At 53.4% G+C, this 25,280-nt stretch overlaps 3 protein-coding genes across 6 annotated transcripts in view; 2 read left to right on the forward strand and 1 right to left on the reverse strand.

The window, feature by feature from the left end:
• Positions 1-4,635, forward strand: part of Lmtk2 (lemur tyrosine kinase 2) — a 92,217-nt gene extending 87,582 nt beyond the window's left edge. The window contains exons 12-14 of one of the 2 annotated variants that reach the window (XM_023713483.1): positions 1,795-1,927; positions 2,155-2,397; positions 3,610-4,635. In XM_023713483.1, the coding sequence (XP_023569251.1) occupies positions 1,795-1,927; positions 2,155-2,397; positions 3,610-3,638 (405 nt within the window). In that variant the 3' untranslated portion in view covers positions 3,639-4,635. The remainder of the gene's footprint in view (positions 1-1,794; positions 1,928-2,154; positions 2,398-3,609) is intronic. The other variant, XM_023713484.1, reaches the window with a different exon arrangement.
• The window catches only part of Tecpr1 (tectonin beta-propeller repeat containing 1), a 52,856-nt gene that overhangs the window by 9,202 nt on the left and 18,374 nt on the right, over positions 1-25,280 (reverse strand). Inside the window, exons 13-26 of one of the 3 annotated variants that reach the window (XM_023713486.1) lie at positions 25,118-25,243; positions 24,872-25,029; positions 23,165-23,292; positions 22,125-22,227; positions 19,921-20,017; positions 19,754-19,833; positions 17,736-17,792; positions 17,070-17,259; positions 16,445-16,580; positions 15,730-15,840; positions 13,827-13,933; positions 13,615-13,734; positions 11,954-13,473; positions 3,465-3,470 (exon numbers count right to left, since the gene is read on the reverse strand). In XM_023713486.1, the coding sequence (XP_023569254.1) occupies positions 13,378-13,473; positions 13,615-13,734; positions 13,827-13,933; positions 15,730-15,840; positions 16,445-16,580; positions 17,070-17,259; positions 17,736-17,792; positions 19,754-19,833; positions 19,921-20,017; positions 22,125-22,227; positions 23,165-23,292; positions 24,872-25,029; positions 25,118-25,243 (1,509 nt within the window). In that variant the 3' untranslated portion in view covers positions 3,465-3,470; positions 11,954-13,377. Of the gene's footprint in view, positions 1-3,464; positions 3,471-11,953; positions 13,474-13,614; positions 13,735-13,826; positions 13,934-15,729; positions 15,841-16,444; positions 16,581-17,069; positions 17,260-17,735; positions 17,793-19,753; positions 19,834-19,920; positions 20,018-22,124; positions 22,228-23,164; positions 23,293-24,871; positions 25,030-25,117; positions 25,268-25,280 lie in introns of all 3 variants that reach the window. The other 2 variants (XM_004629706.2, XM_023713485.1) reach the window with 2 other exon arrangements.
• Positions 8,338-11,865, forward strand: Bhlha15 (basic helix-loop-helix family member a15). Its single transcript, XM_023713487.1, has 2 exons — positions 8,338-8,384; positions 9,030-11,865. Exon 2 carries the CDS (start codon positions 9,081-9,083, stop codon positions 9,678-9,680), a length of 600 nt encoding a protein of 199 aa, XP_023569255.1. The 5' UTR covers positions 8,338-8,384; positions 9,030-9,080; the 3' UTR covers positions 9,681-11,865.

Below are 25,280 nucleotides of genomic sequence, written 5' to 3' on the forward strand. Positions count from 1 at the left end.
TTTGTGCTTATCCATTTCAAGTTTGCTGAGCTTCTTCAATCTGTAGTTTTATATCCTTCACCAATTTGAGAAGTTTTTTAGGCATTTCTTCATCCAAGTACTTTTGCTATGCAGTACTCTCTCCTCTCTGCCTGGGACCCCAATATTAGACCTTTTAGTGTCTTCGCAGTTGACCCAAAGTTCTGTTCTTTATATCCAGTTGTTTGTCATGATATTGGCTGGATTAGATCATCTCTATATATTTTCTTTGTTTCACCATACACACATACTCACTCTCTCTCTCTCTCATACACACACACACACACACACACACACACACACACAAGCTGTGACCCAAGGTTTTGTGCATGCTTGGCAAGTGCTCTACCACTCAGCTACATCTCCAGTCTTTTTTTAAAAGACTTACTCTGAGACATGATCTTGCTAAGGGCTAGTTGCCCGGACTAGTTTGGAACTTGTGATATTCCTGCCTCAGCCTCTGACATAGCTGACATTACAGAAGTACCACTAACGTCTGGCTTATCTGTCCTTTTCTGAGACTTTCTGTATTTCTGTTCAAAAGTTCTTGCCCTTACTTGCAAGACTTTGTTCTGGTTTGGTTCAGTTTAGTTTGCTTTGGTATGTGGTATGCATGTATGTGTGCTTGTTTTGCTTTGGAAGGTGTTACTGTTTTACTTTGGTATATTTTGGTTCTGGGGATTGAATACAGGGTGTCTATCACACATGGGAGGCAAGCGCTCTGCCCGAGTTAATCCCCAGTCTCAGCGAATTCCAGTGTCTTCTTGAGGTAATTTCAGCACCTATACCCTCTTGACACTGGCGTGTGTTGACTGCTTTTGCCTTGTGAATTGGGTTTTGCCTGGTTGTTTGGCTGCAGGGTGATTTTAGATTTTGTGTCACATGGTACCATGCAGTTATTATCTTATTAACTTCTGTGATGAATGTTGTTATTTTTGTCTTGAACCCAGCCTGGTTCAGGCCACTGGCCCCAATTAGCCCCTGTGGGTTGTGGTTTCAGTACTTGTTCCCCTTTTGAAGTCTGCTACTTTGGATGCCACCTGAGGCCAGTCCAGAACACAGTGTCGTGTGTCAGCCCCCCAACACTCAGTTCAACCCTCAAAAGCTTTGTGTTGTTTGGGGTCTGCTCAGGTAGGCCTAGGAGCCCCTAACACTACTTTCCAGGGCCCTGGATTTTGTAGCTCTGTGAACTTCCCCAGGCTGGGGCCTGACGGTGCCTTATCTAGGATCAGCAGGAGAGGACAGCAGAAACCAGCAGCAGTGCCCTCACTCTGGATCACTGTCTGCCTGTGTAGCTGGGGCCTCAGACCCCTCAGAGTCACAAACTGCTGTCACCATTGGGTTGTGTAGGCCCGACAGTGATAGAACAGGAAGAGGTAGAAAAAAAGCACCTAGAATTCCCTGTGTGGACATTAGAAGCCCTTGCCTCTCCTGGAACCAAGAACCAAAGGCCTCTGCAGCTCTGCCCACACCAGGAGTCCCTCTGCCTTTGAGGCTGAGTTGAATACAGCCCAAGGACATAAGAGGATGACTGGCCAATGAACTGCTGACTTGGTGGCACTTTGAACTGGAATTTGTCTGCATCAGCTGCTTCACTGTCCAGCCCAGTTATCAGGCTTTATTCAGAGGGAGAGGTGGGCCACCCATCTATCTGTTCCTTCCTACCAGCAATGAAACCACCCTCGCTTTAAACTACAAGGCACATGCAAGCAGGACTGTGGCACGCTGGGTGGCTCCCTGGCACAGGCTGACAGGTACTTCTGCTTGGCTTTTCAGGAGACCCCAACCAAAGAGCTGGGGCACTGTGGAGGAGAAGCACACCGCCCCGGGCCCAGTGGCCCGGCGCCCACTGCAGGCTCACCCTACCTGAGCAGGTGCATGAACTCTGAGAGCTCCACGGATGAAGAAGGTATTTCACTTCATTGTCTAGCTTAAACACATCCTGAAACAGAGCATTGGGTCATGTGAACACTTGGGCAAGATCCCATGGCTTATTACTTTGAATAACCTCCGCCCCACACCACAGCTGGCCATCTGCTGGCGGGGCTGGTGTTGGCTCAGGTGCCCAGCACACCTGTGCTTTCGGGCTCCTCCTCTATGCATTGTGCAGTGATAAGAGGAGGATTTTTTTTCTAGGTGGAGGCTTCGAATGGGATGATGACTTCTCCCCAGATCCTTTCATGTCAAAGACAACGAGCAACCTTTTGGGTTCCAAGCCTTCTCTTCAGCCATCCAAGTACTTTTCCCCGCCACCACCAGCCCGGAGCACAGAGCAGAGCTGGCCACACGTCTCCTCCTGCTCCAGGTTCTCCATCTCTCCTGCCAACATCGCCAGCTTCTCTCTCACACACCTCACCGACTCGGACATCGAGCAAGGCGGTGAGAAGCACCCTGTATGGGCTGGCATGGGCGGGGGTCGGTCGAAGGGCTCGGGTTTTGGTTTGGTGGTATCCACCCCCACCCCTAGGGACTTGAAGACCTGTTAATCTGATGTTTCTGAGTACTCTTGCAGAATAGGTTATAGATTTGTTTTTACAGCCAAGTGTGATGGCACACATCTGGAGCCCCATCACTCTCGTAGGCTGAGGTAGGATTGCAAGTTTAAGCTCAGCCTGGGCAGTTTGGCAACTTAGCAATAGCAAGACACAGCACAGCACAGCATGTAGCATACAGCATAGCATACATGAGTAGGGACGCAGCTCTGAAGGCCCGGGGTTTGGTCCTTAGTGCTGTGAATCAACGAATAAATTGGTTTCCATAAAACTCCCACAGTCCTGAATTTCAGTGATGAACCAGCGCCTCACCCCCACTTAGAACCCATTCTTCCCCCTGCTGGGCTCGAGTGCCCTGGGCCTGGGGTACTGGCTGTTCCCCAGTTCCCTCTCTGCCTTTGCCATTCCTCTGGCCGCCGCTCTGCTCTGCAGTCTCCACTTCTTTTCAGAGCTGCAAGCCTTCAGCATGTATGGGCTCCTCTGAACACTCGGTTGAGGTTTGGATTTGCGCCTGGGCACACTCCAGCATTTCCCCTGGGACTGTTGGTTTTGCCATTAAGTCCTGGCCCCTGTGTGATACCAGAGGGCCAGGTGGGAATGCACGGGCACAGGCGCATTTGGAGTGGCGAGATCTGAACATATGGGTCATTTTCCCCATACCCAGATGGAAAGATAAATGTTAATAAATAGGTACTTTTTTTGTTTGAAGTTTACAGATCAAATAATAAATGTGAACCATAAAGAGCTTCTACTTGTGTTTGCACGGCTTTACTAGTGCCGAGGAGATAATGCCTGCACCCGAGGACCCGGTGGGCAGGTGGGCGGGCGGGTAGGAGTGTGTGCAAGCAGCCACCGGGGCTGCTTTCCTGCCCTGCGCTGAGCTTGGGCACAGAGCTGGCATGGAGCCCAGCAGCTAGGTGCACGGGGTCAGTAGGCAGCACTGTGGAGAAGGACGGGCAGCTCAGGCAGGGCTGAGGCAGGCAGATGGAGGTTGCAGACCCGTTCCCTGCCACGCTGCTCAGATGCGCTCCAGATTTCTTGTCTAGGACAATCATTTCTGAAACCTACTTTTTTGCATTGCTTCCTCTCTCCTAAACAGGCAGCAGTGAAGATGGAGAAAAGGATTAGGAGGTCTCAAACACGGTCTCCAAGCCAGAGCAGCGTTCCGACCCATGAGCCAGAGCAGCGGCATCGGCTGACGTGAGACTGGAGGAGTTTGGAGGCAGAGCTCAGTGGCTGCCCCACCCGCTCACCGCAGCCGCACCCCTGAGGTCCGCACACTTGAAGGGTTTACACGCTGGTCCCTGCATCCATGTGGGGAGTTGTGCGTGCCAGGGTGTGTCTGTGCTCTGTGCTGTGTCCTTGGCGTCCATACCTGTGCCTCCGGGGCTGGACACGTCATGAGTGAGCAGTCATGAGTGAGCCATATTTATTGTTGTAAAAGAAATCACTAATTGCTCTCTGTAATTGCACTGTGGATAAGTGTTGTAAGAGTCCCCAATATTGTACAGAATCGTAAATTATTCAAGGAAAATACAGCAGGTCAAGCTGGTGCTATTCACTAGTTTGATTTTCTTTTTCTTTTCCTTTTTTTCCCGTTTGATAGTTTGTTTGCCCTGCATGGTACTTGTAAAGCTTAAATATTTTGAGTGATATGCTGTCTTCAGAATTATTGGAGCTGTATATATGGTACTCTTTCATACATGATACTGATTCTGAATGTTAGTGTTTTATGTTCTTATAGGAAATATTTTTGATGAGTCCAAAAATACTGCTCTGTTACTTACAATGATTGAATCAAATGTTTCGTGTCTTCCCCAGAAGGTTGTTTCCCTGTGGCAAATGCAGCTTCTCTGGGCTGCCAAAGGGTCTTGCATCCTCTCCATGAGATTCCCCCACTGCCGCTGGTGTTTATAAACCTGTTGGAAAGACTGACAGGTGCGCCCACACTCAGCTCTGGGTTGCACTGCAGGGCCAGTGTGGTGTGGCAGATCCTGCTGAGTCCTTCTTTCAAGACAGTGGAGACCTCAGAGGCATGTGTCTTCCCCTGAGAGACTCCAGCCACCAAGGATGATTTGTCCACTGCAGCAGGTAGTATTGAGTCAAGCTTTTAAAACATTTTTCAATTTGGAGCCACTTTGGGGGCCTGGCCCTAGCTCAGTCCTTTAAGTGGCTGCTTCCACAAAGCTGTCAGCCTCAGGTTGCTGGAGTTTGAACCTCACAACTCTCCCGCTGGCCAAAAGTGCCCTGAAGGCATTCGAGGAACAAAAAAAAAAAAAAAAAAAAAATTTGGAGCCACTTCAAGTCCAGCCAGGAGTGGCCAGTCTCCATGACCCAGGACACTACATTCTGCGCCACAAGGCACCACAGCAGACCCCAGCAGCTGACCCGTCCTCCTGTGTGTGTTCATGGTCTATGCATCCCTCAGGCCAGGACCCGTCTGCCTGGCCCTTTCCTCCTGCTGTAGGCACCAGGTCCTGTCTGGCTTTGAAAGGAACTGAGCGTTTCCAGTGCAGCTTCATCTGAAACCAGTGTCCTTCGCACAAAGCTGACTTCATTGTCCCAGGCTGCGAGGTCTGCGTGGACATCGGGAAGTCTCCTGTGGCTGCACAGCATGGCCGCACTGTGCTGTGCTAAGCAGAGCACTGTTCCTGCGGGGTGGTACCCTACACCGGCTTTCACCCCAACTTTTCCGGTGCTGATCTGCTTCCCACACTCCAGTGTGACGCATGGATGACTCCAGGCCCTCACTGTCAGCCGCAGGGCTTGGGTCCCAGTGCAGACTGCAAATGTGGACGTTGGCTAGAGTTTACATAGTAAATTATGATGTTTCTTATCGATTTAGATTCACTCCATGAATTTTTTTATACTAAGCAATAATTTTCCAAAGCAAGAAAATTCAGAATGGAGTTGCCCTTTCCCCCACTTGGTGTGAACAGAGTGTGCGCCGGGAACCTGCAGGGAGCACTGGCTCTTGGGACACCTGTACTAACAGCAGGGCACTCAAAGGTGATGTTGCCAAAACCGTCAGAGCTCTCAATTTCTTACCATAGAAACTTCCTGAGTTTTCCAAATTTTTACCTCTTCCTACTATTCTTAGTTGATTGAGAGAGAAGAGGCAGTTATATTAAATTAATTAAATTATAGGTCCAAGACACTCAGATTTAATGGCTAAAATCAAACAGTTATAGACTGAATATATGGCCTTCTTATACAGTAAGCCCAACATAAGTTTGTTGGTATTACAGAGCTGTACATTTTCACTACACTTAAGATTTTAACATCATAAGTCCCATTTTTAATTTTTCTATCGCTCGTGATTTATTGCCAAAAGAAGCATTTTGTACACTGAGCCAGGGTGGGGTAGACCCGTACTACGGTGTTGCATGGAAGGGTAGGCTGTTTCTCATCAACATGTGAGTCCATGTGTTCTTTTGGAATCTCAAGCAATACAAAGATATTTAAATTAAAGCTTCAGCCCATTTTTGAAATGTCAGCACATGCTTTGTTGTTCGGTTCAGGGTTTTTTTAGCATACAAGTCAGTTACCAGTGGTAGGTTTCTCAACATACTTGTTCTAATGCAGCGAAATAAATCAGTGGCACCGTCTAGATGATGCACGGAGGTTGCTAATACCTGGTTGCCAGAGTGTATATTTTAAATCCTACAATATAAATAATCTGCCCTCCATTTCCCTCCTAGCCAGATGCTGATTTGTGTTAGTAACTGATCCTGTCGTAAGAGAAAAATGTGGAGAAAGTGCTCCCAGATCCACCCCGAGACTCCCACATCCGAGTCAGAAGCTGTGCAACTTCAGGATGAAAGAAGCAAGCTTAGCTGCTGAGTTGACAGCAGAGCGTCCATTCTATTTTTAAGTGTTCAGGCCCACCGTTTCTATAGAGATGGCTTTAAGCAAAGTCCTTGTATGTCTTGCTGATGTAAAAGGCCTTTCAAAACCCTTTCCTTTGCTTCGTATTTCCCATAGGGTATTTGTAGAATTAATGACCTATTACATATCTGTCCGCAGGACCAGGTGCAAGGGAGGCAGCTCCTCATTTTCCTCTACTCGGATCCTCCTTCACCTGAAAATTAAGGTGTTGGCTTTGAAGTTTTGGGCTTCGGAGCACTGGCCTTGGGAGAAGTAGCCTTAAAGTAAGGATGGCTGTGCACACTGACTTCAGAAAAATCTCAGAACAATATTCCTTAGTAGTAATGGGTTGGCCGCAGTCTTGGTTGTTGAAAACTCTCTTTAATATATAAGTAAGTTCTTAAACATGTGTTGACAGTATTGCACCACCAGTAACCTGTTTAGTCAGCTTGAAAGGCTTGAACAGGGGCTGTTAGGCCTCAGAGGTCTGCGGAGGGCCAGCCGGGTCCTGACAGGGCGCGTGCCCACAGTTTCTTCCTCTCTGCAGACAGGGACCTGCGCAGTGGTCACCTTCCAAGTCCCACCCCTTCTGAGTTGTACTAACCACAGCAGAAAGAGGTTCACGGCAATATAACAGTTAATGAACTTCAGTTTAAATTGTGTACATTTTTAAATTGTAAGATTTTTACTGTATATTGATGCATAGTGTGATTCAATAAATTGCTTGTAATTTAAAAATATTTAATATTCAAAATAAATATAGTTATATATTTATAAACTGTTGCTGTGTCTATTCTGTTTTTTCCACCGTGCTGGGGTTGGGGGTGCCCTGTCATTGCCTGCCCCACCCTGCCCGCACTGCCTTGGTCTCCCTAAACCTGTCAGTATCCTGAGAACTCAAAGAGGGTTTCATCACTAGAAAACAAGGGGTATTTTTTAGGCTGAGGTGTGAGTCTTTGAGGTTGAATCCAGGGCCTTTTATACTACTGAGCTACCTCCCTAGTCTTTTTAAAGTTTTGTTTTGAGCCAGGGAGATGGCTCAGCAGCATAAGCACCTGCCTGCAAGCTCAAGGTCCTGAGTTCCATCCCAGGTACCAAAAGAAAAGTTTGTTTTGAGACAGGATCTTGCTAAATTTCCCAGACTGTCCTTGAACTTGGAATCTTCCTGTCTCAGTCTCCCAGAGTGCTGGGATTACAAGGATATGGGGTAAAACAAGTTGTACGTAGCATTTATGCTGCTCTGAAGTTATCTGTAATATAAAGCCTTTGCACCTGCTGAAGAATTCAGAACCGTTTCATCTCTAAGGTCTCCTCACTAGCCCAGCCCCCTCCCCCAAAAAATATTCCTATGTGACAAGATGCAGAAACTGAGGCAGGGAAAGATCACTTGTGTTTTGGTTCTGCTTTGTGGGGAGTGTGGGTGTGAGCCCAAGCTGTCTACCTCCCCGCTCCTAGAGACCAAACCCCAGGAACAACCAACCTTTCCTACTGACCAGGGGACACTTCCCGCAGGAGCTCCGCCTAGCGTCTGGGGGATGGGAAGAGGGACCCGCGTCCCTGAGCCTTTCGGGGCTGCAGGGTGCGCTTCCGGATGCGCTGGGGGCGGGGAGCCGGCCCTCTAAAGCTCTACGAGGATGTGGCCGCTACCCGTTCTTGGTTTCTATGATTACACAAGCGCTGCTCCTCCGCGCCTTCAGACTTGGGCTGCAGCTTCCAGCCTTAGCGTGAGGCCAGGTGCGGCGGTCAGGTGCAGCCAGCTCTACGGCTTCAACCCCAGAGGCCCTGGGGTCGCCAGTCTCGGAACGGGCCCTCCACCTTACACTCGGCGCCCGGCGCTTCTGGTGGTGTCTGGGGGACCCCCGGTCCGGAGAGCGAGGGCGTGGCTGTCCACGCGGCCCCGCCCCGCGGGCTCATTTACATGCGTCCTCGGCCCCGCCCGGGGCAGCTAAAGCGACGTGTCCTTGTCCCCCGTGGGCAGCCTCGGCGTGTGCAGCCACGGATCCCCAGGTAACTGGGCAGGAGGACCCGGGTGGGGCTCCTGGGAGGTACGCGGGGGCAGGACCAGGTGACAGCAAGAAAAAACCCAGGCAATGGCCTTGGAGGAGTTGTCCTCCCTCCTTCCCTGGTGCTGTCCACGTGGTGGGGCTGGGGGCTGCTTCAAGGACCTTGGAAACTGTCCACCTCTGATCTGTGATGGCTGCACCGTGTCCACAGAGGCTCTGGTCCCAGTATTGTCCCAGAGCCTGACACATCCAGCAGGGCAGGAGGAATGGCTTCCTCTCCCTGGGCCAAAGGCAGAGTGGCCATCCTACTCCAAGATTGGAACACATCTCTGGGTGGTCTGAGCAGGGTGTCACAGGTCACCTATATTCAGGAGGCACTCACATGAGTCCAGAGCAAGATCGCCGAGTGTGAAGAGGGGCAGGAGATCAGGGAGAGCTTCAGGCTGATCTGAGATCATGGGAGGGGGAGCACATAAGCGAGCTCAGGGCTCGCAGTGTACATGGGAGGTCCCTGGGATCACCGTGCACCAAGTGGTCAGTTACCACTGACCTCTGATCCATTGCATTAGGGAGGAAGTTGATAGGAAACTGCCTTGTGCGTCCACTGACCATTCTGAGTGACCACAGTGGCCTGCATTCTGGATTTCAGTTCTGAGAGACTTCTCCCAGCCGCCATCTTCTGGGACAACCAGTTCTGACCATGAAGACCAAAAACAGACCCCCCCGGCGCCGGACGCTGCTGCAGAACACCGAGGCCACTGCAGAGGAGCAGACCTCCGACAGACCACAGCCTGGCTGCGGGGCAGAGCTGGCCAAGGGTCTGCGGAGCAGGACGTCCAGGGCGGCAGGGACACGGGCTGAGGGTGGGCGCCGGCGACAGGGGCCAGGCAGCCGGCGAGAGAACAGCATCCAGCGGCGGTTGGAGAGCAATGAGCGGGAGAGGCAACGGATGCACAAGCTCAACAATGCCTTCCAGGCCCTTCGCGAGGTCATCCCGCATGTGCGTGCTGACAAGAAGCTCTCCAAGATCGAGACACTCACGCTGGCCAAGAACTACATCAAGTCACTGACCTCCACCATCCTGACCATGTCCAGCAACTGCCTCCCAGGCCTGGAGGGAGCAGAGCCCGCACTGGGGCCCAAGCTTTACCAGCACTACCAGCAGCAGCAGCAGCAGCAGCAGCAGCAGCAGCAGCAGCAGCATGTGGCTGGGGGCCCACTGGGGACCACAGAAGCCCAGCCCCAGGGCCATCTGCAGCGGTACTCCACACAGATCCACAGCTTCCGAGAGGGCAGCTAGCACCCAGACTGGGACGGGGTGGCAGTGATGGCCCAGCCTGCTCCTCCTAGCCCTGGTCCCTCCAAGCCTCAAGCCCCAAACCTGTGATGATGTCAGCTCTAAAAGGTTGTGGTCCCCCACAGCTCTTCTGAAACTCAGCTCAGCCACTTCCCTGGAGCAGTTTTTTAACCCCCCAGGGGACAAGCAATTTCTCTGGTTGTTTCTGGGCCATAACCCTGAGCATCATAAGGCCCAAAGACCCAGGAAGGTTCCAGGCCCTGCTAGTTTTGCATTGAGCTGGTGGCCTCAGTGAGTAGAAAAGGCCCTTTTGCCTTCTTTAAAACTAAATTCTCTTCCATGCATGTCTCCCCCATGAGGAAGGTTCCAGAAGATGGTTGACTTACAGGTTTCCCTGAGATTATTAGGCAAAGGAAGGGGGCTTTCTCTATGCTTCATCAGAGGCCTAGGTGGGCCTGGGGCTCAGCCCTTTCATTTGGGTAAGCTGAAGTCTGGGGCTAACAGATCAGAACACAAGGCCTTTCTAGAAATATGGCAGAACAAAAATGGAGGCTTGTTGAACAGTCAGAAAGCCTAACCAGAGAACTCTACATTTGTTCTAAAGGGACCTGGGTCAGGCTTCTTCCCTAGACCCTACTGGGGGGCTTCTGGAGAGGAGGTGGTGCTCTGGGCTATGATGGGGGGGTGGTCTTTATGGGGCCTCAGTGCTGGGTAGGAGCTCTCCTGACCCTCTGTGCAGGGAGAGGGTTTGGGGCTTCCTTCACGGTGGAGTCTGGGGTGGCAGAAACTGCCCTCCCCCACCCGACGCTGCTACTGAGGGCAGGGATTGGGTGGCTTGGCAGCCCAGCTGCCCCAGGCGCAGCTTCCTTCTGTCTGGGCGTTCCTGCCCCACTGGCTCTGCCGGGCTGAGCCACTTTGCTGTCAACCCTGCTGGCATCTCCTCTCCTTTGTCCTGCTGCACGGAGCTATCCCAGAGATCCTTGAGGACCTGGGCAGGGGAACTTAGTTAGACCAGGAGCTTGGCTCCCACTGCCCAAGGCTGAGGCTTTTGCTGGCCTATCTCCAATACGTGGCCTTGCCCTCCCCAAGCTTGGGCAGTGTAGCACTACCTGTGGGCTTGGGGTCAGCCATGGCCACATGAAGGTTAACAGGTGGCACCTGAAGGAATTTCCACTATGGTCCTAACTCCCAGCCGGGTGCCCTGGAAGGAAGCCCTGGGCGCACCAATCTCCCTGTCTCAATGAGGCCATCTTGTGTCCTTCCCTGTAGTCCTGGGAGCCTGGCCTGATTCCACGGCTCCAACTGTCCATCATGGGTCAGGTAGGGTCCCTTGGGGGTGGCCTCTGGGGAAAGCTCATTGGCAGGGGCTCCACTAGTGTGAGCTAAAGTTGGACACAACAGCAAGCTTGAGGCTGACCCAGCTCAGACTTCTCCTGCTATAGGGATCTCCACTCAGAGGTCCTCTGAGATGAGTGAGGCCTCCACTGGCCCCTGGAAGCTGAGCTCAGCTTGGCCCTGGCCTTGCCGGACACTGATGACATGAGCCCACAGCATAGACTGCAGGGTGCTGCCCCCAACACCCTCCTGAGAACTGGACACATCCCAGGGTGGCCCAGGGTCACCGTTTTGCTGGACCACAGCCTCACGTCTTGCCAAGCTGGCGCCTGCAGCCTTCTTCTCTGAGGATGAGCTGGGCCCAGGTAGCCAGTCCTTCCTCACAGGTGGCCAGAGAGGATCTGTGCCCTTGGCCACATTGCAAGGATCTTCAAATGCCTCAGTCCCTCTTCTGGGTGTCAAATATTGGAGGACAGAAAGATTGCTGACCAGTCAGCATGGACTCTGGATTGGTCTCCCTCGAGCCTTGTCCTGGACCCCCAGCCCAGACTGGCTGCTTCCATGCTGCAGGAGGTCCTGTTGGGCCATTGGGGCTAAACTTCCTCAACTACCTGGGCAAGCAGGTTGGAGCTGGGCGAGCTATTGGCCCACCATCTTCTCCACAAGCGGAAAAACCAGAACTGCGACTTTTCTGTGTAGGAAAATCAAACTGGAACTGAGCAGTCTGTCCCCTGCTGGTGGTGAAGATCTCTCTTAACTGACCCCAATTTGCTTTTTTTTTTTTTTTTTTTCCTAATCAAACCTTCAAAGTATGAACTGATGCCTTGTCGTACAACAAAAATAAAAGATTAGAGCACAATTGCTGTGGCCACATGCATATAGGCATGGGAACTGTGTATTTCAATCAAAGTGTATCAATAAAACTATGCTGCCATTTACACTGTGACATAAGTTTTTATTGAATAAAGCATCTGAGGAATCAAGAGTTCAGTGATGCTGAGCAGGTAAACGGTCAGGAGAGGTCACTGCAGAGACAGGGCAGGGTGACACCCTCCAGGAGGTTGCCTGAAAGCTACCTGCACAGTGAGACTCAAGGGCAGATGTACAGGTCACAGATGTGAGGTGACAAGCCACACTGCCTATCAGGAACCTGATGGGGAAATGTAAACAGACGAGGGATCCACTCTTGAGGTTGCAGGGCAGCTCCACACCCTGGTGGGACCAGCCCAACTCTGGAACCATGGCCAATGGACAACAGGCCTCTCAAATGCCATGGGAAGAGGGCTGGGGTGGGGGCAGTGCTCAGAGTCAGCTTCTGGTGACAAACTGTAACAGCAGTGTGGACTCGGAGGCAAATGCAGAGCTGCCCTTTCTGTCCCAGAGCCCAACAAGTGGCCAGTGGCTCATCCTGGCAGATGAAGGACTTGGCTCTGGCCATCTCCTGGCCAGTGTCTAGCTGGAGGAAGATGCCACCTTGTATAGGCAGGCAGGAGGCTGCGTGAGGGAGCTGGGGCACTGGCCAAGCATGTCCTTCTTGCCTGGCTGGCCAGGGCACCCCTGGGGCAAAGGTGCCTTCTGTTGTGCCCCAGGCACAGAACACTCAGGGCTCAGGCCACACCTTCATGCCAGGCACATTACTGCTCGCCCCCAACACCTGTGGGGCCCAAGGTGCCATCAGCTTCCACCCAGCCACCCTTCCATGGGATGGCCACCCTTCCACATGGTCGGGTGAACCAGAAGGCCCCTGTCCCACTGAATCATAGGCAGGGAGGTGGCCAAGGACTCCTAATGGTAATTGTGCACGCACACACACCATCTCCACCTCCCAGTCTTCTCTAGGGGACACCAAACCACTGCGAAAGAGGACAACCACCCACAACCAACCATCCATTTCTAAGCTGCCCACTCTACTGAACATGGAAAATACCCTCCGCACATTCCCACTCTGGGGGGTGATCATGGCATGTGATAAGTGACTTGGGCTTCGTGGAAATTCCCAATGGGGTAGGTAGAGCCCAGGTGTGATTTGGAGGGCTGGCCTAGAGGGCTTTGGGTTCCAGGTTCCAGCTTAGGGAGGAAGAAGGCAGAATAGGAAGCGACAGTTGGGATGGGCTGTGGCAAGGGTCCTTGTCCCCAACTCCTCTCTCTGACATTTCTCCAAGACTGGGGATGTGGGTGGGCGAGTCCCACAGAGCGTCACATCTCTGGGCATTTCGGCCAGTGCTTTGGAAGTTGGCTGCAACCTGGGCCAGACTTCCCGAGTCGACCTTTGCAACACCCTCCACGGTGTGCACTTCAGCACAGAATGGCTCAGCCTGGATCTTTCAAGCCTGGTGTCACCCCCTCCTATGGGTGGCAGGCATTCTCAGCAGCTGACAGGGCCATGGGCCTTCTGCTCTTGGGACACATTCCGGGAGGCCCTGGTGGCATTGGCTCGGACAGAGATGTGGTCCCAGCCTCCCTAGAAGGAGAAAAACCACATCATCCTGAGGGGCTGTGCCTGGGGCCCTTCACCAAACCCATCCCCAATTCCAACCCCAGTTCCCAGCTAGTACCATGTCAGCCTGGCACATGTGCAGTGTCCCCAGTATGGCCCACTCACCCCGATACCGTAGTCCCAGCCCTGTCCCTTGGGCTCTCGGGGCTGCACACCGGTGCGGCGACACACGGTCCCCCTGCTTAGGCCATGGGTCCCCTGGACCTTGTTGGCGATGACCCAGACCTAGAACACACACCCAGCCACTGTGGGTCATGGGGACAGGCAGGATAGGCCAGTGAAGACAACCAGGTACCCGACACCTGCAGTCAGCCCACCTGGTCCAGGGGTCCCACAGACACTCTGCGCACGTTGTTGGACACGTGCTCCCAGCTGGAGCCCTGAGGGTAGCTGGGTGTGACTCCTCCACGGTACCACAGGTTCCCTGGGGGCAGAAGAGGCCAAAGTCAGTGGCAAAGGCCCCTGGCCCATCCTGCCACGTGAGTATGGGGGTACTGGGTGCTGTGTGTCAAGGCCGTGCCACCTCCACTTCTTCACTGTCTTGGGCTCCTGTTGACCTGCAGCTGAGAGCCTGGGCCACAGCCAGCCTTGCCCTTTTTATGCCTGGGCTTCCCTGAACTTCATAATTGTCCCATTGTGCTGGGCAGGGCTGGCGTTGGCCTCTTTCAACTGAGGTAGAAAACTAAGGACAAAGGCATTTTAATATTTATTTATTTATTTATTTATTTATTTATTTAGTGTGTGGCCAGCTCAGCCCACCAGGGGGCGGGGCTGGCTGGCATGTGGTGCTGGGGGATTGAACCGAGGTCCCTGTGCTTTGCTTGAGCTTAGCTTGTTCTAAGTAGGTGCTTTAGACCACTGAGCCATCTCACCAGCCCCAACAAAGGCATTTTAAACAAATAAAAAAGAGCTGTATCTGGAATAAACACTGGACATCAAGTCCCACGTTTGTCTTTTCTCAGCCATCTCATCCATAAAGGTGACAATCTTTTTTTTTTTTCTTTTTTTCACAGAGTTATATCCCTAGTCCTTATTTATCTATTTATTATTTTTTATGTATTTATTTGGCATAGGGTTTTGCTAAGTTGCCCAGGCTGGGCTTGAACTTTTCTTTCTTCCTTTTCTTTTCTTTTTTTTTAATGTATTTTAGTACAGGGTCTATAGGGTCTCACTACTAGATCAGACTCATAGTGATTCTCCTGTTTTCAGCCTCCCAAGCGCTGGGATTATAGGCAAAAAACACCATGGCCAGTCTCAATCGCAGTCTCAGCGTGCCCTGGTGGCGGGGCCAGCACAACACACTGGGGATTGAACACCATCCACTAGGCTGTGCTTAAGCAGGCACTCGAGTCTGCTGGGCTATCTGGCTGGCCCTGGGCTTGAACTTTTGATCCTCTTGCTTTAGCTTCCCACAGTGCTGGGGTTACATGCTATGGGGGCCAATCTCTTTTTTGGGTTTTTTTGATACAATGTTTTGCTATGCAGCCCACACTGATCTTTTCTTTTCTTTTTCTTTTTTTCTTTTTTTTTTTTCTTTTTCTCATCTTGAACTCACTATGTAGTCCAGGGTAGTCTCAAACTCCTGGTAACCCTCCTGTACCACCATGTTTGGCTACTTAATGATACCATCTCGAGCTGGCCAGAGCCCCGCGGAAGGAGACACAGGGGTTGGAAATGGCTCAGAGCCAGCCTTGTGCTTCCTACAGGGTCCTGAATCCCAGACCTGAGTGAAATGTCCTAGAAAATGCTCCCAGGGTAGGCCCTGCCATGCAGTGGCTTCCCCTGGCAGAAATGACCAGCCCTCTGTTCTCTGTCCAAGTAGGGCCTGACTTCTGGGCCTGGGGCACTCAGGGGAGAGACTAGCATGGAGACGGACCTTGGGCCGGTTGCCTGGCATGGTGACTCCACTAGACATGGACTGTACTATTACATCCAGGCCCAGTCCTTGGGTGGTTCCTGAGGGCCAGGGCCAGGGTGCATGGTCCTGGCTCCGTGGTTACCATGACCTAGGAGGGTCACACTGACACGTGGGCCAACTGCCTAGCTATCATCTGTCCCTAGGGGAACAGCAGAACAGAAAGTCCTGGGCGCTTCTGGGCACCCTGGGAATAGGTCAGCAGGGCAGCATCTCTAGCCATACCTTTCATACCAGTCTGTTCCCTTTGGGGTGCCCAGGGAGTCCCACCCCCCAGTGACCACACCACAGCCAAGATTACTTGCCATTTTCATCCAGGGCGTACACAGACGTCTGCCCCACGGACACCTGCATCAGCCTCTGCTTGGGGGGTGATGGGATATGGTACCAGCAGTCACCTGTGACAGGACAGCTGACTTGGGAGGCCACAAAGGAAATCAAACCTGCCAGCCCAGACCTTTGGGAATGTCAGCTTCTCTGAAGCTCACGGTGAGCTGAGTTGTCACGGCCAGTGTCAGTTTCCAGGGCTAAAGAAACACTACTGGAGCCTGGTGTCAGCTTAGGGCCAACTCAGCCTGACCCAGGACCACCATCCACCCAACACCCTGGTCTGGCTTGGTCCAAGGTCCTTCAGGGGCCATGGTAAGTCCAAAGATGGGCCTAGTGGACCAACCTCAGGAACAAGGACCCAAAGGTGCCCAGCCTGGCATGTAGTCAAGGGTTGGCCGCAGTGCCTACCCTTCAAGCCCATTGCTGTGGGGAGCCTGTGTGCCAACTACGCTACCAGCCCCCCACACATCCACCCCTACCAACCTCCCCCGGCTAGATGCTGAGTACTCAGCACAGAGCAGGTCAGTGTGACCTGCCTCCCCCGAGTGGTCACTGCAGGGCTAGGGAAACCTGGGCAGGAGGCAGCTGCCAAGGGTGGTGGCCATGGTTTGGCCCTACATAGGCTCCAGAGGTGGTGCTAAGAATGGGGGAACCTTTGCCCCAATGCCCCCACCACAGCCTGGTACTCACCCGCTGGCTGGGAAGGGGACACAGAGCCCCGGTAGAACGCAGAGCCATCCCTGGCCACAGCCCATACCTGGTAGCAGGCCCCAATGGAGACTGAGGCGAAGGGCTGGTCGGTGCCAATGTGCAGCCAGGAGGAGCCCTGCAGGTGGGAGAGGGCACCAAGATGACCCCCGCAGTCCTCAAATTCCCTGGCCCAGGATTGGCACACAGTCCAGCACCCAAACCTGCCTGAAGAGTGCAACTCTGGGAAGCACATGATATCCTGGGGTGTCCCTGATATCACATGGTCCAGGTCCTCCTGACTCAGTCTTGACCACAGCGTGACCTTGGTCATCACTGAAGCCCCGGGCTTTACACTAGTATATGCCAAAAAGCCTCCATGTCAGCAAGGCCTACCTCTGTCCCCACACCTGCCCTAGACCCCAAGAGATGGCAGCTCACCCTCAATACCAACTGCTCAGAGGCCCCAGTCACCTGACTGGTGCAAGTGTCCCTCCCCCCCCCCCCGCCATTGCGGAGACCTAGCCTGGTCAGGCCTGGGCCCAACCTGACTGCAAAGCAAGAGTCTGGACTTTGGGGAGCATCTGGGAGGACAGGGTGGCTCAGAGGCTGAGAGGAGGGTGCTCACCACAGGGTTCAGCTCAGACACACCCAGGCGGCAGAGCACATCGCCTTTGTCACTAACAGCCCAGAGTGCAATGTTGTGACCACGGCCATCACCCTCTGGGTTCTCTGGGCTCTCCGGGATGATAGACACGTCCCCAAGGGCGATGGGGGCCACCTCCAGCCAGGGTCCATTGGTCACCAGCTTGCATTTTCTATATGGGAAAAAGTGATACAAGCCCAGGGATGACCTCAAAACTCAAGGCCTATCACCTGCTGAAGCCACTCAGAAGGTCTGGTGCTTGGGGGCTGGGTGGAGGAGCCTGCACAGCCTGGAGCAGGACAGCAGGACGCCCAGAGCACCTGATGAGTGGAAGTGATCCCTGCCCTCCCCCAACCCAGCCAGCCTCTCCTCCAGCCTGAAAGCAGAACCTGCCAGTGACATTTGTCTTATTTGCTCTTGAAAACAAACTCTTCAGAAACCAGAGCGCGGGGAGCCGCAGGCATTTCCTGGGCTGACATTTACTTTGACTCTGCTTTCCCGCCCTCTCCATTTCTTCCCTTGGGACAGAGGTCAGAGACAGGCAGGTCTGGCCCATATGAGCCACAGTCCCTCCCCTGGGGTGGTGGTTCCTTTGGGAACCCAGGCTGGGACCAGGCCTGATCTTGGCACCCTGTGACTCCATCTCACCTGGCCCAGCACCTCCTTCTGACAAAATCCTTCATGGTTTTGTACCCGTGGTATGAGCTGCAAGACGAAGCGGAGGTAAAATCAAGACCACTTCATGGAAGCTTAAGGAAAGCGACACCGCACATTCTTTTCCCACCTGCTGCACAGCAGCCTTGGTGTGGGTCACGGGCTCAAAGGAGCTCAAGGCATGAGCAACACATGGAGAAGGCGTCCCCTTTCCAAATGTAAAACGGTGACCCTCGGAGTCACCTTTTTCATTAATCCCACTTCCAACAAACTCATCCCACTGGGGTTGTCACTTTCTGAAGCAGTTCTAGAAGTCCCTTTTCATGAGTGTCTTCATAAGATTTGATCAAAAACAGGGTGACTACTGTGCGAAGTGTCATCCAACAGAGAGGCACGTTCAGAAAAACACAAGCGTGGCCCCATCCACGCAACTTCTGGCTCTTTCCCCAAATCAAAATGACCAACAAAGGGAAGCTTTAATTGGTTCAGGACATCAAGGTGCTCATGAGGGTGCAACTAAAGACAGGGAAGAGGACTTCCAGGGCTGCTTCAGAAAGTGGCAGGAACGATGGGGTGAGCGTGTTCAAGGTAAGGGGGAACTCATGGCCATGGCTTTTACTACAATACACTTTTAAAAATATTAAACTGCTGTTTTCCACCACAGCGCAGAGGTATCGCAGCACACGACAGCCCTCTCTCAGACACCTCCCACTGTCTCAAGCAGGCCAGGGCTTTAGTGCAGGCTCCAGGTGACAGCTAACACAGGGCATGGCAAAGCTGGCTGGGGAATGAGCAGGGCCTGTCAATTACAAGATTCCAGGGCGACACGAGAACCCCTCGCAAGTCTCCACAGATATAAGGGACACAAAGGAAGGCTGGATACGCGGGGTGTTGCTATCTTGGAGTTTCCATGGAGCTTCCGTGCGTGTTTCACAGGTGGAGTACACTTCTTTCTTTCTTTTTGGTCCTGGGAATTGAACTCAGGACCTTGTGCTTGCCAGGCAGGTGCTGTGCTGCTGAGCTATCTCCCCAGCTCAGTGTGTGCTTTTATTTTTGCCTTTACATTCTTTTTTTTTTTTTCCTTGTTCAGCCTGTTTGCTCTGCAGAGCTGGTTTCTCCCATATTCATTTACCCCACACTTTTCATATAAACATCTGACACCTTTTGGGACTTCTCTTGTCCAATTCTTTGTTTGGGACAAGGACATGGAATACTTTTGATTGGTAAACCATTGGTAAAATATCTACCCTACTGTAACACAGGGCCCTGGTAGCCAGAGCCTCCCTGGGCCTGAACATGCAGCGGGTCCAGCTCAGGAGCTCTGGGCACCCTCCCTTATTCAGCCCTTTTGGGGGAATAGGAGCTCTCGGTGTAGCTGAGAGTCCACGACTCAGGGATGAGCGATGAGCCCACACTCTGGGGCTGGCCTCAGCCTCTCAGCTGCGTCTGCTGGGAAGTCATTGGTCCTGGTTCAGGTTCTCCCGGCTTGGCCCTTCCTTCCCTCTGGACACTCATGCCCTATGTGGGGCTAAGCAAGCTAAGCAGCGCTTGACACTGTTTTGTTGCCACCTCACCCATTTTCCCACCTGCCTATCTGGCCTCCCAAGATGGCACCAGCCTCTCTCCAAGGGGTCGGTGCTGCCCCCTCCTCCTGACACCCTCCTTTGGGCTGCCCCCACCACCATTTAGGATCTGGCCTCAAACCCTCTCCTCCAGGGTAGATGTCCTAAGCCCCCTACTTGAACCCCTTAGACATCAGATCCTTCCAGAACAACCCAGAACCTTTGGGCCTGGCACAGCAGGGACAAAGCCAGTGCTGAGGGAGTCACATACGGTTACATGTTGGCTGTGCCTGTTCACTGAGATGTCCCCAACCCCTGGCCTCCTACTCATCGCCACTGGCCCCTGCCCTGCAGCAGCTGCGCTAGGCAGGTGCGGAGAGGCCTCAGGGCCCAGGGTCCCAGTATTTAGGCACCTGGCCCATGAAGCCCAAGGCAGAGAGAGATACTCACGCAGGGAAGTCACTGGCATACTGCCACCCTTCCTGGTCCGTGCCACCAGGAACGCTGAAGTCCACGTACCAGTCTGAAACCTGGGTAGTAGATAAGTCGTGAGAATGGGAACTCATCTCCCCAGATCAGTCAGAAACATGAGGAGCGCTACAGGATGGGGGGCTCACCCAGGTCCACTGTAGGGACGGGGGCTTCGTGCTGGCCTTGGTGCACTCCTGCAGCCCCGAGGCGTCGCTCCACATGTATCGGTCGGTAGGTAGGCCCCTGCGGCAGGAGGACAGGCATGGGGTGACATCCAGGACCAAGAGCAGAAGCCACCCCAGACAGCCCTGCTAGCAAATTTGCACCCTGTTCCTGGGGTCCTGACGAAGCAGGTCTACAAGAAGCAGCCCCCTGGGTGGCTCACTTACTGGGATGACAGGTAAACACAGAACACTCCCAGGCAGGGCCTCCAAGTAGGACCACCCCACATCACCATGGTGCTCAGGCCGTGAGAACTGAGCTGTCCACTGAGGTCACAGTAGTCAGTGCACATGGGGAGTCACCGCTCTTTTCCTGGTGTTATGGGTCGGAAGCTGTCTCCCGGAAGATGCTGATGTCCTAACCCCTAGCAACTTCAAATGTGACCTTGTTTAGAAACAGTGTCTTGGGGCTGGTGAGATGGCTCAGTGGTCTAAAGCACCTACTTAGAACAAGCTTACCAAAAACATAGGGACCGTGGTTCAATCCCCCAGCACCACATGCCAGCCAGCCCTGCCCCCTGGTGGGCTGAGCTGGCCACACACACACACACACACACACACACACACACACAATAAATACATAAATAAACTTAAAAAAAAAAAAAAAAAGAAACAGTGTCTCTACACATGGTCCTGGTGAGATAAGCTCACCAGGGTGTGCACTAACCCAGCAGGACTGTGAAGACCTGGTGGAGGTCAATCCCCAGTACAATAAAGGAGAGAGAGAAGGAAGGGGAGTCGTGTGTGGTGGTGCACACCAGTAAACCCAGCACTCTGGGAGGCTGAGGCAGGAAGATCAAAATTTGAGCCCACCCTGGACAATTTAGTGAGACCCTGCCTCGAAATTTTTAAAAAAGAAAAGAAAGAATAAAAGGGCTGGGGGAGAAGAGATCAAAGATGAAAGGTAGGTGGCAGATGGCAGATGGGTCAGCTGGTTTCCAAGCACAGAGCTGAAGCGACTCACAGTGGCAGCACCCAGGACGGAGGTGGCCCAGTTGCTGGTGAAGGTGCAAGAAGATGCATGAACCGACAGGTACACTTGGAAAAATAAAACCTTACTAAATCCATGTAAGTAAATAGAAACCTGAAGCCAAAACAACGGGAGCTGGCAGGCCACACTGATAAGGCCCAGCCTAACGTCACAGGCTGTGGGACAAAGCTCAGAGTGCAGGGTGCACCAGGGATGCCCCTCAGTCCCAGCACATGCTCTGCCTCTCTGGTACCAGCTGCAAGCTAAGGGTGGTTTTCGCATTTCCGAACAGCTGAAAAGATCAAAAGAGGTCTAACATTTTGGGACAGCTGAAAATTATATGAGCTCCAATTTGGTTGTCGGTGGCCCTCCATGAGGTTCTGGAGACAGAGTGGCTTCCTTCATCATCTGTGGCCTGTGGCTGCTTTGATGCTGACAGCCACAGAATTGAAAAGTTGTAACCTCAGGTTTTTCAGATTGCTCGAAAGCATTTTTTAAAAAGCCTCTGACTTTACATAAACATAAAGATGGAAATGGGGTACAGTGGTAATCCCAGCTACCTGGCAGGAGGCTCAAAAACTGGAGGCAACTTAGTAAAACACTATCTCAAAATAAAAAAGGGGGTGCTAGGGTGTGGCTCTGGGGTAGAGTGCTCACCTAGATTTCTAACCCCAGCATAAGTAAATACACATACACAAAAGGGAAACAAAGATCGAGCAACTGGACTATATACATTTAAACATCAACAGTCACACCAAGAGAGCAAATATAAATCACAAAATAGGAGGTACAGCCTCACCACTACCGTGCTCCCCCTAGACATCCCAAGTAAAATCCCGGCAGCCTCCATGGTGTGTAGTGCAAGCCAATAAGCCCAGCACTGAGAGGCTGAGAGAGGAAGACTGTAAGTTTGAACCTAGCCTGTGCAATTTGGCAAGACCCTGTCTCAAAACTTTAAAAGGCCTGGGGATGTATATAGCTCAATGTGAAGACCTCCAGTTCAATCCCCAGTATAATAAAGAAAAGAAAGAGAGAAGAGAGAAGGGGAGGAGAGGAGGGACAGGGGGAGAGAGAGAGAGAGAGAACGAGAGGAAAGAACAGAACAGCACTGTGCCCAGGCCAGGTGGCCGCCAGCCAGGTCAGGCACTGCAGCCCTCACCTGCTGGTGTAGCCTGTGACAGGGTTCCAGCGCTGGTTCTCATAGATGCAGACGCTCTTCACGTCTGACTGCGTGTAGATGTTGCTGGTACTACTGGCCAGGCCTGGGAAGAGAGAAGGCTGCTAAGACTGAAGTCACGCCAGCCCTGAGGCCCTGCAGGTGGCCTGGAACTCTGGCTTGGCTTCTGGAGCCCCAAAGCCTGCAGACAACAGGTGGAAGGGTGGCTGGATCCAGGGCCACTGAGGCAGGGGCAGGCACATGAAGCTCATCTCGCAGGGCCTGGCCTGTCTGGGGTCATCCTCCTGGCCCCACCATGGCCATGGTTATTCCGGGCCTCAATGAGCAGAATCTCCTGCACACCAAACCTCCCAGGCCACCACCTACACCCCATCTCATGCATCCTCCTCCCCCAGAGGCAGGCAGGTGTGTGGCAGCACCCCAGGTCACCTATTAGTGCATGCACACAACCTGTGAGCCCTGGCAGCCTCCATGGTAACAGAGACAGGGGACCATCAAGCCCATGCAGGTGTGAATTCCTGCGGTCTTAGAGGGCCACAGTGCTAGTGTCTGCTGCCTCCTGTCACGGGGCATGGGGTCCGTGGCACGGAATGTCCTTTCAGCACTGCTGCTGCTTCCACTTTCTACTCTGCCTCCCAAAACTTGGCGAGTTGCTGGGGGCTCAGCAATGCCCCACTCCCAAGGTGCTACATGGGAGCTAGAGTTTGGACCTTGGAATTAGGAGCTGGGTCCTGCGTTCATCCAAATCCACCCCACGCCTTTGTCTGAAATGGGGCTGACTGCACGGTAGGACCCAGGAGCTGAACTGGTAGGATATTCACAGCCCAGCTGCTGAGTTCCCAGAGGGAGTCCTAGAGGTAAAGCCTGGTCTCTGGGCACCTCTGCCTCAAGTGTTGGCCAGGAATTGTCCTGTGCAGGCTGGCAGTGGTAAAGGTCACCTGTCAGCCAGCTGTTGTCAGTGCTGGGCCAGGGGCCCTGGTGCTGGGCAGGGGATTAAAGGAACAGCGCATGGCCAGGCTCACCTTGGACGCAGCCTCCACCGTAGCCGCCCGTGTACACCCAGGCCGTGTGGTCATAGCCAATGCCCCATACCACGCCACGGCTATTGGCTTCCACCACCCGCAGGTGACCTCCCATCTGCCGCCAGAACCTGGGGGACCAGGAGTAGGAAGCAGGAGAGACATCTGAGCCTGGCTCCAACCTGCAGCCCACCTGGAGCCCCTGTGCGCAGCCTCCATAGACAAGGTGTTCTACCATGCCAGGGCTCCAGACCAGGTGCACCTGTGACCTCCCTGGCCACCCTGACACGTTAGCCAATTCTGCCAAGGGCCAAGAAGCAATGTACAACAGGGAGGGTCTCAGTCCTGGGTGGAAGGTCCTCAGGAGCCTGCCCCCTATCCCTGCGTTAAACTGATCAGGGACAGAGGTCACAGCAGCTCACACTGCCCTCTGGGGGCCTTGACATCTGACTGGGCAGTCCACAGTAACAGGTACAGGCAGCCTGAATGTGGTGGCAGAACCAGGCATGGTGGCGCACACCTATAACCCCAGCACTCTGGGAGGCTGAGGCAGGAGGAGGAAGAGGTTCACACCCAGCCTGGGCAATATGCTCACTTAGCAAGACACTATCAAAAATATTTCTCAAAAGGAGCTGAGGACATAGCCAAGTGAGAAGGCCTTGTATTTGATCTCCAGCACTGGAATAAAACAAAGTGGTGGCAGAGCTTGACATGAGCAAGAGTTGACAGTGCGACACTGTAGCCTGCCAAGCAGAGGACTGGATCAACTTCCTATAGGGCCACGTCCCTGTCACCAGAGGGCGCTGGGTGCACAGGGCTCACTGAATATCCTGATCCTTTCCTCCGCAGAGGGGTGGGGCAGAGAGGGTTCCTGGGCTTGATTTTGGTGCCCCTACCCGTCCTCCTCTTTCTCAGAGCTGTGCTTACACCAGGCCCCTCAGACTACCTCACTCCTCTAGGAACCTTTAGTTCTTTACTTTTTTGTGGTACTGGGGATTATGGTGCTCTGCACTGAGCCACATTCCAAGCCCTTTCCTGTCCTATCCTATCGTATCGTATCCTACCCACGTGCCCTACTCTATCCTCTTCTTTCTCTTCTCCTTTCCTCCCCTCCTTTTTCCCCCTCTCCCTTTCTATCCTATCCTATTGAGACAGGGTATCTCTGTTTTCCAGAGTGGACACAACTTGCCATCCTCCTGCCTCTGCCTACCAGGGTGCTGGGGTCACAAGTGTACACGACCAGGCCTGTTCCCCTAGGAACTTCAAATGCCTCCAGTGAGCAATCTGTCCTCCAGGGCTGGCCTCCACTATGTCTGGAGCAGCTCCGGCCCTTGCAGCCACCAAGTCTACGCCTGCCCTCCCACCCTGCTCTGCTGTGCACGCTCTCAGGAAACATGCTTGTGTTCTCGCTCTTCTCTCAGGAGCTGGGCATCTGAGCTCCAGGCTCTGAGTTCTAGGATGGGGGAGGGACATGGCTTCTGGGACTTGGCCAGGAGCCTGAGGGGGTGGTGGGGACATTCCCTGCTCACAGCACTGTGTATCCCCCAGCATCCTGCCCAGAGTTCAGCCTGAGCAGGCATGGAGAAGGCTGGGGGCTGGGAAGCCTGCCCTGAGTGTGCTCTGCTCCTCTGGGGTGGAGGGTGGGTCTGGGGAGCTCTGCAGCACTGACCCCTGGCACTTGGGGGACAGGAGAGGCCACAGTCCACTCACATCTGGTCACAGGGTAGCAGGTGGTCCTGGGCCTCCAGGTCTGGGCTGGGCTCACTCACAAAGATGTCCCCCTTGCAGGTGACAGACCAGACGGCCTGCGGGGATGGGCGGCCGTGGATCTTCCGGCTCTCACAGCAGCTCAGACTGAGCAGGGCAAGCTGGGGTGGGTACATGGCAGGTCACTGCTGGGCAGGCCTTGGATGGCTGCTGCTTGTCCCCCAGCCCTTGGGGCCACCACTCACTTACCCAGTCATTCATATCCTGTTCAGTGGTGGCAGCCAGGCGCACAGGCCACCTCTGCCGTGTCCTCTCTGGGGTGTACAGGGCAAAGGAATGCTTGGCCTCGTTAAGCACCGGGACCAGCACTGTCACCTCGTTGAGGAACACGTGGAAGTACTGTTTGAAAAGG

Source organism: Octodon degus, unplaced genomic scaffold (genome assembly GCF_000260255.1).
Source record: "Octodon degus isolate 3935 unplaced genomic scaffold, OctDeg1.0 scaffold00031, whole genome shotgun sequence".
NCBI classification, from domain to species: domain Eukaryota; kingdom Metazoa; phylum Chordata; class Mammalia; order Rodentia; family Octodontidae; genus Octodon; species Octodon degus.